This window comes from Marmota monax, unplaced genomic scaffold (assembly GCF_021218885.2).
Source record: "Marmota monax isolate L192 unplaced genomic scaffold, Marmota_monax_Labrador192_F-V1.1 WCK01_AAM20220418_F8-fsc00068, whole genome shotgun sequence".
NCBI classification, from domain to species: Eukaryota; Metazoa; Chordata; class Mammalia; order Rodentia; family Sciuridae; genus Marmota; species Marmota monax.
The window spans coordinates 1,433,912-1,451,015 of NW_026692352.1; the positions used below are offsets into that span (position 1 = coordinate 1,433,912).

Genomic DNA, 17,104 nt, shown 5'->3' on the forward strand with positions numbered 1-17,104 from the left:
AAAAAAAATAAAATACTTGGGAATCAACCTAACAAAAGAGGTGAAAGACTTATACAATGAAAACTATAGAACCCTAAAGAGAGAAATAGAAGAAGATCTTAGAAGATGGAAAAATATACCCTGTTCATGGATAGGCAGAACTAACATCATCAAAATGGCGATATTACCAAAAGTTCTCTATAGGTTTAATGCAATGCCAATCAAAATCCCAACGGCATTTCTTGTAGAATTAGAGAAAGCAATCATGAAATTCATATGGAAAAATAAAAGACCCAGAATAGGAAAAACAATGCTAAGCAGGAAGTGTGAATCAGGCGGTATAGCGATACCAGACTTCAAACTATACTACAGAGCAATAGTAACAAAAACAGCATGGTACTGGTACCAAAACAGGCGGGTGGACCAATGGTACAGAATAGAGGACACAGAAACCAATCCACAAAACTACAACTATCTTATATTTGATAAAGGGGCTAAAAGCATGCAATGGAGGAAGGATAGCATCTTCAACAAATGGTGCTGGGAAAACTGGAAATCCATATGCAACAAAATGAAACTGAATCCCTTTCTCTCGCCATGCACAAAAGTGAATTCAAAATGGATCAAGGAGCTTGATATCAAATCAGAGACGCGCCGTCTGATAGAAGAAAAAGTTGGCTACGATCTACAGTTGGTGGGGTCGGGCTCCAAATTCCATTCCTCAATAGGACACCCATAGCACAAAAGTTAATAACTAGAATCAACAAATGGGACTTACTCAAACTAAAAAGTTTTTTCTCAGCAAAAGAAACAATAAAAGAGGTAAATAGGGAGCCTACACCCTGGGAACAAATCTTTACTCCTCACACTTCAGATAGAGCCCTAATATCCAGAGTATACAAAGAACTCAAAAAATTAGACAATAAGAGAACAAACAACCCAATCAACCAATGGGCCAAGGACCTGAACAGACACTTCTAAGAGGAGGACATACAGTCAATCAACAAGTACATGAAAAAATGCTCAACATCTCTAGCTGTCAGAGAAATGCAAATCAAAACCACCCTAAGATACCATCTCACTCCAGTAAGATTGGCAGCCATTATGAAGTCAAACAACAACAAGTGCTGGTGAGAATGTGGGGAAAAGGGTACACTTGTACATTGCTGGTGGGACTGCAGATTGGTGCAGCCAATTTGGAAAGCAGTATGGAGATTTCTTGGAAAGCTGGGAATGGAGCCACCATTTGACCCAGCTATTTCCCTTCTTGGTCTATTCCCTAAAGACCTAAATAGAGCATGCTACAGGGACACTGCTACATCGATGTTCATAGCAGCACAGTTCACAATAGCAAGACTGTGGAACCAACCTAGATGCCCTTCAATAGACGAATGGATAAAAAAAATGTGGCATTTATACACAATGGAGTATTACTCTGCATTAAAAAATGACAAAATCATAGAATTTGCAGGGAAATGGATGGCATTAGAGCAGATTATGCTAAGTGAAGCTAGCCAATCCCTAAAAAACAAATGCCAAATGTCTTCTTTGATATAAGGAGAGTAACTAAGATCAGAGTAGGGACGAAGAGCAGGAGAAGAAGATTAACATTTAACAGGGATGAGAGGTGGGAGGGAAAGGGAGAGAGAAGGGAAATTGCATGGTAATGGAAGGAGACCCTCAGGGTTATACAGTGGAGGGGGTAGAGAGAGAGGAGGGGAGGGGAGGGGAGAGGTGGGGGGGGGAGAGGATGGGAAAGGCAGCGGAGCACAACAGACACTAGTATGGCAATATGTAAATCAATGGATGTGTAACTGATGTGATTCTGCAATCTGTGTATGGGGTGAAGGTGGGAGTTCATAACCCACTTGAATCAAAGTGTGGAATATGATATGTCAAGAAATTTGTAATGTTTTGAACAACCCACAATAAAAAATTAAAAAAAAATAAAAAATTAAAAAAATAAATAAATAAAAATTTGTGACACATTTAGATTATGTTTTACTCAGTATCCTGAAAACAAAAAGGCATATTGCGATGGATGGATATCAGAGATTTTCAAATAAAATGTATATTGATGTGATATTTTCCACTTTTATTTGGAATATACATAAAAACATATATGCATGCATATAATATATATCCACATAAGCTGAATTTTTTTAGACAAAGAAAGAAACCTAACTGAATGCATACACAAATTAGGAGTAGTCTCAAATGTGTGATGAATAAAATGAAGCACAAACAGAGTATCATTTACCTTTGTCACTATGGTGTGCTTTTTTTTTTAAGAATTTAACTTTTCTGTTATTTATTTGTTTTTATACAGTCCTGAGAATTGAACCTAGGGCCTCACCTTTGCTAGACAAGCACTTTACCCCTAAACTACAACCAGCCCAACTATGGTGTGCTTTTTTAAATAGTCACAATGTATTCAACATATTTATGGTCCCCTCTAGTGTTTAAGGTAATAAAATAAATAATTCAAAGCTGAAATTATATTAATTGCATAAAAATAAAAACCAGGGACATAAAAATAAGATGTGTTCTTTCCAACATCTTGTATTACTGATTTTTCTAACCATTGAAATACACTTCTCCACACCTATCTCCAATGGAAACTGATAACTTTCTCTACCAATGAAGCAATAATGCTGTGTCATTCTTCAATGTGTTTTTCTTTTCAGAGATAAAAAGCATTTAATAGATTTGTCTAGAGGTAAAGTCTCTATTCACATATCAACTGTTCTAAGATTATTTTTCTAGACATTTGAACAATCACAACTTCCTTGTTGTCCCTATGGTATGAACACTTGACACTTAATCATATTTTTTTCATATTGTATATTATATTTTATCATGTCTTTCTTTTTATTATATTGCAGATTATTACTAGGTAGAAATTGTATTTGCTATATATTTTCTTTGCACTCTATTGAGTTAATGCAGAATAAATGGGGGAAGGTGAGATGGTATTTTTATTTTTTTCTGGAAAGTAATTTCAGTATAATTTTAAGATAAGCAATAATAAATCACTCTAAATTTATCAATATTAACATAGTATAGTCAATAAAAATCCTCAAACCCTGTGCTGTACTAACAATCTTCTGATTATAATATTAAATGTTGAGACATATCCAGGGATAAGTTTCAAGCAATATTAAATCTAGTCAACATTTATTTGTTTCTGACTACATTATAAGGAAATTGGGAGGGAATATAAGAGAAAAAAAAGCATATGCATACATTTGGAGAAGAATAAATGAATGGTTTATAATGACTTTTGGGGAAATACTGTGGCCCATATCCATCTCTTCACAAAATAAAATAATATAAACTGACATTAATCGGGCATCTATTACATACTATGTTAGTTGTACTGTTGACTTTTTCCCATTTTGTCCTCAAGGGTGTTTTATGGTACATGATACTATTATGACATAGAAAAGAAAAGTAGCTGAGACTGACCAATAGGTTTCCCAGAGCTATTCTACTGTCATTTGAACTTCAGATATTATAAAGTTTTTATGCTTTCATTAAATACTCAAATATATGTACCCCAGAAGTCTTTATAAATGGAAAATGGCATGATGCATTTCTGACTACTTTGAGTAGGATGAAGCATTGCTGAAAATGCATAGATTTCAAAGATTTTCTCAGCATATCTTCTGATGCATATCCTCCCAATCATTTCATTAATCAGTCTTACACTGATGTACTTAATTTCACAGTAAAACCCACATTTTTAAAGAAAGTTGCAGCCCAGTCTGAAGATATGAAAGAGTAGAGATGGCATTGATGCACAACAGATGCAGCCTGTTCAGGGTATCCCCAAACCAATGGCATCTGTTCTCCCTAGAAATATTACACACATCAGTTTTTCAGTGCATGCCTATACTCAGTAGAGCCCTGGAAACTACCTATTGTCCAACTAGTTTGGGATATAGTGAGAGTAACTGTTACCTTAGTAGGGTTCTGTGTGGATCAAAAAGAGCAACCACCTGGCTTGAGCACATCTTGTGTTCTCCCTTTCTGAATGAGATCAGTCATAGACAGATTCCAGGTTCCTAAGCTCCCGTGAACAGGGAGGTGGATGGCTTCCCCACTGTGTCATGGAAAGAAGCCATTGGGAGTTGCAGATTTGAGTTCAGAATGCAGCCTCTATATGTTTCAAGTCAACATCTAGTGAATGGATAATCTAAGAAGTGGGAGGGAGGGAGTCTTCACCATCTGTCTAGTAAGCCTTTATCTCAGCATCTCAGCAGGATAGCAGAAAATCAGCATTGTTGATTTTGATATTTAAGTATAAAATAAGAAAATTCTGACTCAAAGTTTTGTTTAAAATGTCTTTTTATTTTTAATAAGAAGGTATTAAAATATACTAACATAGGCAATACAATCTGGCTATCAGGGATAATTTTATTTCATAGCTTTCTGTTTATGTAATTTTGAATATTTATATCACATTAGATTTCAAAAATTTATATTATACTCCAATTTGTGTGTTGTAATATTAACCATATTGATTTCATAAACAATCAGAATAAATCTCATATAAAATAATTTGATTATGTTAAATAAGCAAAATTATGAGAATTAAATTTTATCTAAACATTAATATGGAAAATTTGACCCCAATTTTGTTAATTGTAAAACTTGAGATTTTGTCATTTTATCAATATATCTTTTTATTCTTCATGTACATCTTAAGCATGTATTTAATATAAATTACATCTATATTATTGAGTCTGAGAATTGAAAATTTGTCTAGTCCCTAAAATGCACTTGAAACCCGAAGTAAACTTTGATGGCCAAAGTCATTTTCAACATGCAAATATCTGTCAGACTTTCAATTTCTGACATGGATTGTCCAAGCTGAGGTTGACCAAAAATCTGAGATCTAGATTCAGCTCATAATGTAAATGAATGTCCTTTATGCTGTCATAATCATACATTCTCTCTCTTTTTTCTATTTTTTTTTATGAATTCCAGTCTTTAAAGTAGCCTATAAGTATAGTGCTGAAGTTCTATGTGTTGTTCGTAGGTGCCAGAAATTTCTCATGTGCCTTATGGAGAAAATAACTTTGTTAGATAATTTTTCATCCTGAAATGGGTTACAGTTCTTTAGATTATTAATTCAAATAATTATTAATCCAAATTGTTAACCCAGAAAAAAAGAGTTCACATACTTGTATATGAGGCCTATCTGGGACATATTAAAGCAACATCTATCATGTGTGATAGAGTTGTGGGAAAGGTATGTTACATAAAATTTTCTGGCGGTCATTATTTTGGACTGAGACCCAGCAGAACAAAATAGCAAGGCATCACTTGTGGTAAGTGTAATATAATTAAATGAAATGCTAATAGACTCTAAGCAGGTCAGTTTCTCCCGTAAATGGGACATTCATAGCAACCAATAAGAAAGGGTCCAGTTGACCTGGCCCATCAGCATAAAGAAGTCCCATTCTTTGGACCCTTACAAGGAAAGTAAAATGATCTTAACCAACTCAGTTCTTTGTCTTATTCCGTGTTCTTGTTCCTGCTCAATCTGCTCTACAAACGCAACAGTTCAGTTCTGCCCAACAGAGCTCCTTCTGTTTTGAGACAGGATGATGCCCAATTATTGGATCACTAATAAAAGTCTTTTATTTAAACTAAATTTGCTGAAATTTGCATTCCTAGTGGATGAAGAATATGGCACATTTGCGTATTCTTGAGATATCAACCACTAAAAATCGGTGTAGAATACAGCTTTGTTGTGAGGTCGGAAGACAAAGTCATTTACATTCAAGTTAACCAGGGTTGTAATGTGGCTAATTCTTTTTGGCTGATGCATGTGATTGCAGGTTTGAAGAGATCATAAGGCATAAAAAATGACAACATTCTAACAGAGGCAGCTTCTGCCTATAGGAATACAGCAGAAGGATATTTTAAAATGACTGCTAAGTTTTTCACAGGCAAATACTTATGTGGAAGAGCAAGTTTTCAATACTGAGAAGATTGGTGGGTCATACCAGAATGTTAGCATTAGTACTTATATAATACAAGTGCTCCCTTGAGTGCCTGGTACTAAATCAGATTGTGTGATTTGTTTCTAAGAATTATATACTAAATTAGATATTCTTCTAAAACATACCCCTAATATAAAGTTATACTTTGATCACTTGAGAAAATACTATGATCCAAAGCTCATATGAACCGAACACTGTAATGAATAGTTCCATATATTTGCTAATTAAGAATTCAAGTGATTTTATAGAGCATAACTACTATGAGCAATGATAATTGACTTTGAAATTGTAAATATACAAATAGGTATATGTCTATGGGCAGAATTGTTCATACTTTTAATTTCAAAGAAAAATTGTGCATAGTTACAGTGTACAACATGATGTATTGACCTGTGTATACATTTTAGAATAGCTAATTCAAGCTATTTAATACGTAAATTGCATTGTACTTATTACTTTTGGAAGTTGAAACACTTCTGATCAGTTCCCTTAACTATATTCTAGTATCAATATATTGTTGCTAATGATCCTCCTCATGGTGTACACAGGATTTCTCCAGCTCATTCCTCTCACTTAAATATTGCATTTATTTAATCATGTACATTTGGTCCTAGGTTTCTAGTCTCTTGTCACCCTATTTTCCTGTTTCTATGAGCTATGCTTCTCCAGATTTGTTATATGAGAGCAAGCAGTATAGTATTTTTGTGCCTTGATTAATTAACATAATATCCTTTAGGTTTATGTATGTTGTTGTAATGACAGTATTTACTTTAGTCTGCTTATAAAAATTGCATGGAGAACCTTAAAGCGTGAGTGACAGGACACTATTCCCACTGCAGTTTTGTCTTTTCTTTAGTTCCATTTGAACACATTCATATAGCATGTAGTTTTTATGTGTCTGAGTTTCATCACTTAACATAATACCTGTGAGATTTATCCATGTGAAACAACAGAACACAAAGAAATGCACAAGACTTAATAGAAATCAGTGAGAAAGAATAATTATCTATTAATTAATGACAATTTGGCCAATAGATGTTTTACAGTAATAACATTTAAAGAGGAGTAGGGTAGTGACTTGAAAAGATTAACTGAATATTATAACTGGAAAAACAAATTGGGTACCTACAAAAGCATGGTTCAAGAAGGAGGGTAAAATAATGAAATATTTAGAGGAACTGATAAGAGAGAAGGTAATCTTTATTTAGTAACAGTGTATGTTGAATGTCAAATTACATACTGAAGAAAGATGTTAGTTAAAAGGTGAAGAAAAAGAAGTGTGTAAATATGGCTGTATGTCACAAAGGTCTAACAATGACCTACTGTCCTGTGTGATGTTGATTTAGATCTAATCCTTCCTATCTCTATCTCTCTTGTTTCTGATTATTTCCCACACATTTTTTTCTTGTTTAGTTTTGTTTTTGAGAAAAGAGCAGTTTAATAAAGAGTTGTACTTGGAATACACTTGTCTCAGCACAATGTTTGCCACAACTTTTATGCACATTAGCTGAAGAGGAACTTAAAGTAAAAATGACCTGCAAAAATCCTAAAAAGAATAGCAGACAACATATAAAAATATTTTCCTTGTTTTAGTAATTTTTGATATATTACTACCCAGAATGCTGAATAGATTTCAAAAAGTTTAGATATTCAGGAAAACCATGAGAATATAAAATATTCAGAGTCATATAATTCAAGCAGTCAAATATCATTTCATATATGCTCCTATTAAATAATTTACATTACAGAAAAATAAATATGGTCATCTCAAAATTTAAAATTTCAGAGAGAGAGACACCAGAATTTTATTATGATTGAAGAAATTAACATATTTTCCTGGACATATGAAACATAAATAGGTCAAATTCAATTGGTCTTCAAATATAGAAAAAAATGATGATTAAGTAAGATCTCTCAAAATAGTTAGGGAAGAATAACATAAAATAAGCAGAAATCTAAACATAACATCCTAGGAAGTACTAAGAGGGTTGTCAGAATGGTTCAGGAGCTAAGAATGGTGATATACACCAGCAGTGTCAATTACTGGGGAGGATTGCAGACAAGGCTAGGCAACATAATGAGACCATATCTTCAAAAAATAAAACAAAATTAAATTAAAATTTAAAAACACTGAGAAAAAGACAATGATATATTCTTGCAGACTCCTGTTTTTTTTTTCTAAAAACTTGATCCCTAAATATGTTCAGACAATGGTTTCTATAATTACAGTACATAGCTATTAATGTTAATTGATAATATTATAAACACTGCAGGTCAACCATAGTCATTATATTAAAATAATTATTATTGAGGAGAATGATGCAATTCTCATTTTAGAGTAAGGCCACAATTTAGTTGGAGAACATTACTGGTATGCTTCCATAATTGACACATCTGTAACAAAACACATTGTCTTTGGATAAATCATTTCCCACAGAAAATTCATACTCATCTGAACATGAAAAGAGCAGCTTAAGGAATAACCACACATTCTAAGACAGATAATTATCACAGCGTTTCTTTTTTTGTTTTTGTTTTTGTTTGTTTTTGGATACCAGGAATTGAACTCAGGGACACTGGACCACTGAGCCACATCCCCAGCCCTATTTTGTATTTTATTTAGATACAAGGTCTCACTGAGCTGCTTAGTTCTTATTTTACTGATCATGACTTTGAGCTCACAATCCTCCTGTCACTGGGATTATAGGCGGGCACCACCATGCCCAGCTAACAGAGTGTTTTATTCAGATATTAATCAAAATTAAAATTCTTCAATAGAGAGGCTTTCAAAAACTGAACAATTTAAGAAATCTGTCTCGTATTCTCTTAGTCCTTACTCCATAAATAATGGGGTTCACCATGGGTGGGATGAGAAGATAGATGTTAGCCACAAATATGTGGACATGAGGAGCTACTTGGTGCCCAAATCTGTGGGTGAGAAAAGAGAAGAAGGCTGGGGTATAGAACACCAAGATGATACACACATGGGAGACACAGGTTCCCAGGGTCTTGAGTCTGGCATCCTTGGATGGGAGGCGGAAGACAGTGTGGAGGATGAGCACATAAGAACAAATGATCAGTATGAAGTCCACTCCTCCAGTAAGGAAGGCAACAATGAGGCTGTAGGCTCTGCGGATTCGTGTCTCAGCACAGGCAATCTTGATGAGGGCCATGAACTCACAGTAGGTGTGGGAAATTATGTTGGTTCTACAGTAGGGAAGCCAACGAAGCAGGAAGGGATGAAGACTGAGAAGTGTTGTACCCCGGAGGACAATAGCTAGACCTATTCCTCCTATTACTCTGTGTGTCAGAATAGCTGAGTGTCTTAGTGGATTACAAATGGCTACATAGCGGTCAAAAGCCATGGCCAGGAGGAAGCCAGACTCCATGGTGGAGCAAGAGTGAATCAGAAACATTTGAGTGAGACAGGCTTCAAAGGGAATCTCTCCATCATCGAACCAAAAGAGGCTGAGAAGTTTGGGGACAACTGTAGTGCACACAACAAGGTCAGCAGCAGCCAACATGCAGAGGAAGAGGTACATTGGCTCATGGAGGCTGGGATCTGTCTTGATGATAAACAGAAGTGAAGTGTTTCCCAGTAGATCCAAAAGGTAAACCAAACAAAAAGGAATGGAGATCCAGATGTGAGCAGCCTCCAACCCAGGGATGCCAATGAGAACGAAGGTTGATGGATGGATATTGGTTTTATTGTATGCTGACATCCCAAGGGTCAGATATTCCAGTTCTTCTCATGGATGTTTCCTCTAAACTGAAAAAATAACAATTTATATATTTTTCAATAATTTATAAATTTTACAGACTGTCAAAGAAAGCAAATTGTAAAGCAATGTGGGTCATGGAGTAATTACCATACCTGTGAATATTGATAGAAATTGTTCTATCACCTGTAGAGTCAGGTTCAATTACAGTCAATCTGCCTTGAGAAGAAAGTAGCAGGAAAGGATGAAAAGAGTGCCTGAAGGTGCCGTCTACACTGAGGATGAGGATGGAAGGACCACTCGTTCTTATTGACATGTACCAAATCATGGGAATCTTTTTAACCTTTCCCAGATTAACTTCAACCATTTTTACAAATACATAAATGTTGATATTTTCACTGATATATGAATTTGGAATTTGCAAGCACTGATATACAGATGCTAAATGTGGAAAAATCTTTAAGTACCAAAAAACAGAGATAAATGCATATATAAAAATTTTACCATGTTCCAGGAGAATTAAATTATCATGTTGCATCATACCAATTGAGAATTAAAGAATGTTTAAGAATCTTACATTTGGAGGAGTAAGAGAGAGTGCAGTTATAATACTAAGACAGGAGGAAAGTTGCAAATAAAGAATTTTTTTTTTTTTTTGGCGGGGGGTAAAATGATAGTTTATACACATTCCAAGCAACAGTGTGTGGCTTTGAGACAGGACAACCAACACTGAGCAGATGTGTCATTTATAGAATGATCACCAGGACGTTTACTCACAACTGCATGAGACTCATCAGAATGATAACAGGAGAAGTGTGACACAGTTTTTCAGGAAATAAACAAATCATTGTACTTTAATGACTCTCCTCAGGCCCCACAGTTGTCTGTTACTCTTGACATAAGTTTCTATCACTTCCTTAATTTATGTAGTTGGTTAAAAATCTTGCTCTTGGGTAAGTGCACTCTGCACCTATGCACCTACTAAGCTTAAGCATGTACTTAAGCATCCACTTAAGCATCAGTTCACAATTTTCTCTCCTACACACACTTCTGCGTTTCGTGACAACACTTCAGCCTCATAATGCAATTTGCTTATTGCACTAATTCCATTTCTCAGAAATGAATTTTAGAACTACATTTTGTTTTTAAATCATGTAGGCCCCTTAGTAGATAGTCTTTTTATTTTTAACTTTTATTTTCGAGAAGTATGGTCAGTGCTGTTCCACAAACTCTTTCATTACTATTATAGATAATTATAGTTTTGGAGTACTGATGATCATGAAACATAACTCTTTTAAGTCATTGTCCAAGGAAGTCATTGTTGGAATATGTACGGCAGACTGGGCTGTATTGAATTGCAATGATTTGATAATTTTAGCTACTGTTTTTAAAGTTTCACAAACACAGTTTTGGCTTACTCTCACTGTTTGAACTTCAGAGTCTCTTTCTCCCATGGAAACAGTGTCCACTGAGCTTTGGAAAGTCTGGGGATGTCATTTCTGATCCAGGCTATATTAGAGAGAACAAGAATATAGGGAAATCAGATTACTGGAATTTTGTAATGATACAATAATTGTAATCAAATAGTATTTTTCAGAGTAAATTTATTCTTTTACTTTTAGTTTTTTCATCAAAGAATTACAGGAATAATTGAAAAGGGCAATGTTTTTGGAACATTCATAACAACAGCAACAAAATCTCTTCCCTCATGTTTGTTTACTATTTTTTTAAGGGACAAAGAATTTTAACTCTTAGTTATTAAAATGCTCTTACTTTTATCAAACCATAATTTAATCATTCAAAATGTTTAAGAGCCACCATCCTTCATAAAAGTAGTAGTTAAGTTAAAAATTTGTGCTACCTTTATGTTATGGTGCACTAAGTATAGTGAAAATAAAAAGGCATATTTATCTGAACTGATATGGAAGATAACAAAATAAAAGTAAACATTAATTTGATATTATTCATTCTCAGAATATACATATAAAACATAAAAAAATGAATATTTAGGATAATATAAATACAGTTAAACTGAATTTTTTTAGACACAAAAAGAAATCTAAATGAATACACACCCAATATAGAAAAAGTCTAAAATATGTGATAGGTAGAAAAGATTATAGACAACATATAATTTACCTTTACCATTATTAGGCTTTTCTTAATTGTCAACATGTTTTCATGATTACCCGTGGTGTTTAAGATAACAAAATAAGTAATGCAGAAATAAATTGTATAAATTAAAAAAAAATGCAAACCAAAGCATTAGGATAAGATGTGGCCTCTCATGCTTTTATAAAATATTAATAAATTTAAATAAATATTGAAACACTTTTCTCCACTTCTCTCCATAGAAAACTGGTCACTTTCTGACTAATTGTATCAGTAACCTTGTGTCTTTGTTCCGCCTGGTACTTTCAAACTTAAAAACATATAATAATTATTTACTAGAAATGAAGATTCTATTCACATTTCAAATTCCTCTGGATTATTTTCCTAGATACTTTGGATGATCATGGAAACCCTCCTTGATAACCCTGTAGTAGGTATACTTACCTTTTATTTTTTCTCATATTGTATTTTATATCTCTTCATGTATATCTCCTTTTTATATTGTTTATTCTTACTGAATACAAATGATGTTTTTTCCATACACTTGTTTTTCATTCCAATGAGTTAATAAATAATAGAGAGAGAACATACTAAAATATTTTATTATTGTAAAAAATAATTTTAGAATAAATTTAAGGTAATCATTCTATGATCACAACAACTTTTAGTATAAACATTGTATAGTCTGCAAAAATCCTCAAACCCTGTGTGCACTAATAGTTTCCTGATGCTAATGTTAAAATCTGAGATATATCTGGAATCCTCTCCAACAATATAAAATTCATTTAGCACTTATTTTTTGCTGACTCCATCCTGAAGAAATTGGTAGGGAATAGAGGAGAAGAAACTTACCAATGTTTTTGGAGATTAATAATACAAATTGTCTATAATGTTTTTATATCCATCCTGCATGCATTATCCATGTCTTTAAGAAAACAAAATAATATAAACCAATATGCATTGAGCATCAATTAGATACTAAGCTATTTGTACTGTTGGCTGTACCCCATTTTGTCTTCAAGGAGATAATCCTACTTATGGCATAGATAAGAAAAGTAGCTAAGATTATCCAATTGGTTTCCCATAGCTGTTCTACTATCAATTAGTGGCTCTGACATTTAAATCAAAGTAATTATGAAGTTTTATTACTTTCATTAAACCCTCAAATATATGTACCCCAGAAGGTTTTGTAAATGTAAAATGATATAAAGCATTGTTCACTGCTTTCAGCAGAATGAAATATTGAAGAAAAAGCCTGAATTTCTAAGGTTTGCTCAGCATATTCTCTGATCCATCCCCTTCCCATCATTTCTCTCATCAGCCTTTCTCTAGTATACTCAAGTATTTAGAAAATCCATGTACAAATTTATTCTTAAAAAAAGGTGCAGTCCAGTCTCAACCTATAACAAACACCATTGACTGTATAATACAGGCAGCCTGTTCAATGTATCCCCAAACCAATGGTATTTGTTATTCCTAGAAATCTTACATATATCTGTTTTTCAGAGCTGGCTGCTTTCCAACTACCTGACTATTGTCCAACTAGCTCAGTCTGCAATGAAGAGCACTGTGCCCTGCCTTACCTCACTAGGGATCTTTGTGGATCAAAAGAGCTCCCACGTGATTTGAGCAAATCTTCTGTTCTCCCAGGACTTGCAGTTTTTTCTGAATGAGCTCAGTCATGGACAGTTTCCAGGTGCCTAAGGCTCCCATGGGCCAGGAGGTGAAAGGCTTCCCCAAGGTGTCAGAGAAAACCCCATTGAGAGTTGCAGATCTGAGATCTGAATGCAGCTTTTATGTTTCAAGTAAACATCTAATAACTGGTGAATCCAGGAAGGGAGAGAGAGTGAGTTTTCCCCATTTTTCTCTGAAAACTTACTGTCAGCAGAATTGCATAGACTCAGAATTGTTAGTTCTTAAAAATATTACATATAGGTATAAAAAAAGAAAAGTCTGACACAAAGTTTTGTTTAAAATGTCTTTTTATTTTTAATAGGAAAAATATAACGAATTTATTAAAATAATTCATATCATCTTTGTATTCAGATACTTTTGAATATTTAAATCACAATTTTACAGCATTATCCAAGGGTTGTATTGTGATCTTTTCAAATTTTTTAAAAATTTTTTATTCTAATTTGTTATATATGACAGCAAAATACATTACAATTCATGTTACACATAGAGAGCACAATTTTCCATATCTCTGGTTGTATATAAAATATGTTCACACCATTCATGTCTTCATACATGAACTTAGTGTAAAATGTCCATCTCATTCCACTGTCTTTCTTACATCCATGCACCCTCTCTTCCCCTTCCACCCCTTTGCCCTATCTAGAGTTCATCTAATCCTCCCATGCTCCCCCTCCCAACCCTACACATGAATCAGACTCCTTATATCAGAGAAAACATTCGGCATTTGGTTTTATGCGATTGACTAACTTCACCTAGCATTATATTCTACAACTCCATCCATTTACCTGCAAATGCCATGATTTTATTCTCTTTTATTGTTGAGTAATATTCCATTGTGTATATATACCATATTTTCTTTATCCATTCTTCTACTGAAGGGCATCTAGGTTGGTTCCACAGTTTAGCTATTATGAATTGTGTTGCTATAAACATTGATGTGGCTGTGTCCCTGTAGTAGGCTGTTTTTAATTCCTTTGAGTATAGACTGCAGAGTGGGATAGCTGGGTCAAATGGTGGTTTCATTCCCAGTTTTCCAAGGATTCTCCATACTGCTTTCCATATTGTCTTCAACAATTGGCAATCTCACCAGCAATGTATAAGTGTACCTTTTCCTCCACATCCTTGCCAACACTTATTTTTGTTTATATTCTTAATAGCTGCCATGCTTACTGGAGTGAGATGAAATCTTAGAGTGGTTTTAATTTAGTTTTCTCTTATTGCTAGAGATGTTGAACATTTTTTCATATATTTATAGATTGATTGTGTATCTTCTTCTGAGAAATGTCTATTCAGGACCTTGGCCCATTTATTGATTTGGTTATTTTTTGTTGTTGTTGTTTAGCTTTTTGAGATCTTTATATACCCTAGAGATTAGTGCTCTATCTGATGTGTGAGGGGTAAAGATTTGCTACCAAAATGTAAGCTCCCTATTCACCTCATCGATTGTTTCTTTTGCTGAGAAAAAGCTTTTTAGTTTGAGTCCATCCCATTCGTTGATTCTTCATATTAATTCTTTTTCTATAGGAATCTTATTGAGGAAGTTGGGGCCTATTCCCACATGATAAAGATTTGGACCTACTTTTTCTTTTTTTTTTAATTTAATTGATTTTAATTTTTTAAATACATGGCAGCAGAATGCATTACTATTCTTATCTATTAGATGCAGGGTCTCTGGTTTAATTCCTAGGTCCTTGATCCATTTTGAGTTTAGTTTTGTGCATGGTGAGAGAGAGGGGTTTAATTTCATTTTGTTGCTTATGGATTTCCAATTTTCCCAGCACCATTTTGAAGAAGCTATCTTTTCTCTAATATATTTTTTTGGCACTTTTGTCTAGTATAAGTGAACTGTAATTCTATGGGTTAGTCTCTGTGTCCTCTATTCTGTACCATTGGTCTACAAGTCTATTTTGATGCCAATACCATGCTTTTTTTTGTAACTACTACTCTGTAGTATAGATTAAGGTCTGGTATAATGGTATAATCTGCGTCACTCTTCTTGTTAATGATAGTTTTAGCTTTTTTAGGTCTCTTATTTTTCCAGATGAATTTTATTATTGCTTTTTCTATTTCTATGAGGAAGAACTTTGGAATTTTGATTGGAATTGCATTAAATCTGTATAATATTTTTGGTAGTATGGTCATTTTGACAAAATAAATTCTGCCTATCCAAGATCTTTCCATCTTCTAAGGTCTTCTTTGATTTATTTCTTTAGCATTCTGTAGTTTTATTGTAGAGGTCTTTCACCTCTCTTATTAGGATGATTCCCAAGGATTTTTTTTGAGACTATTGTATTAAAATAATTCATATGATTTTTGTATTCACATAAGTTTGAATATTTAAATCACAAATTTTATAACATTATCCAAGATTTGTATTGTGATCTTAACCTTAATCTTTTCATTTTTTGTCTGAATAAGTTTCATACAAATTTATTTAATTTTATTAAAAAAATTTAAAATGAGATTTTAATGAGAATTCAAAGGTATGTCAACATTACTGTGTAAAATTTGACACCAATTTTGTTAATTGTAATATTTTGGATTATATCATTTTATATCTCTATATTTTTATGTGTTTATTAAGTATGTATTTAATATAAATACAAATATGCCATTTAGACTCAGTATTCAGGGAGTCAATATTTCATATTTGTCTAGTCCCTAAAAGGTATTTGTAGCCCCCAGTCAATTCTGATAGCCATTTAACATATGGAAAACTGCCCCAAATTTGACTTCCTGACATGCATATTCCCACTCGAGGTTGAACAAGAATCTAAGTTCTAGTTTCAGTGCTCACAATGTAAATGAGTGTTATTTATGCTATCTGTTCAGTGACACATGTTCTCTCTCTCTTTCTTTTCTATTCTTTGGTTATTGATCCCCATGATTCAAATGATTGACAAGTAGATTGCTGAGGTTCTATGAAATGTTCCTAAGTGCCAGAAGTTTTTCGAGTACCTTATGAAGGAAAGAACCTTATTAGTAAGCTTCATCAAGAAGTGAGTTATATTGCTTTCAATTATGAACTCAGAGGTAAGGAGTAAATATTTTGTCCCAGAAAAGAGAGGAAGAAACTCACCTCTTTGTATATGAGGCCTATCTGGAAAGTTTTAAAGTAACATCTATCTTGAGTGATAAAGATGTGGAAAATATCGGTTATATAAAATATGTGGGAAGTCATTGCTTTGGACTGATGTTCTACACTAGGCACCACCATCATAGAACAAAATAGCCAGGAGTCACTTGTGCAAGTGTCATGTAATCAAATGAAATGCTAATTAGAAATCCCCAACAGGTCAGTTTCTCCCCAAAACAGGGCATTCATAGCAATCAACAAAAAAGGGACCAGTTGACCTGACCCATAACCATAAAGAATTCCCCTTAGTTAGACATTTACAAGGAAAGTTGATCTTTTTTTTTATTTTTTATTTTTTTTAATTTTTTATTGTGGGTTGTTCAAAACATTACAAATTTCTTGACATATCATATTCCACACTTTGATTCAAGTGGGTTATGAACTCCCACCTTCACCCCATACACAGATTGCAGAATCACATCAGTTACACATCCATTGATTTACAT

The 17,104-nt window shown here is 33.7% G+C and overlaps 1 protein-coding gene across 1 annotated transcript; it reads right to left on the reverse strand.

Moving 5' to 3' along the window:
* Positions 1-8,779: 8,779 nt before the first annotated feature.
* LOC124091147 (olfactory receptor 52K2-like) lies at positions 8,780-12,064 on the reverse strand. Its single transcript, XM_046442118.1, has 2 exons — positions 12,055-12,064; positions 8,780-9,738 (listed from the first exon to the last, which is right to left on the reverse strand). The coding sequence occupies exons 1-2, from the start codon at positions 12,062-12,064 to the stop codon at positions 8,780-8,782; spliced, it is 969 nt and encodes a 322-aa protein (XP_046298074.1).
* Positions 12,065-17,104: the final 5,040 nt, after the last annotated feature.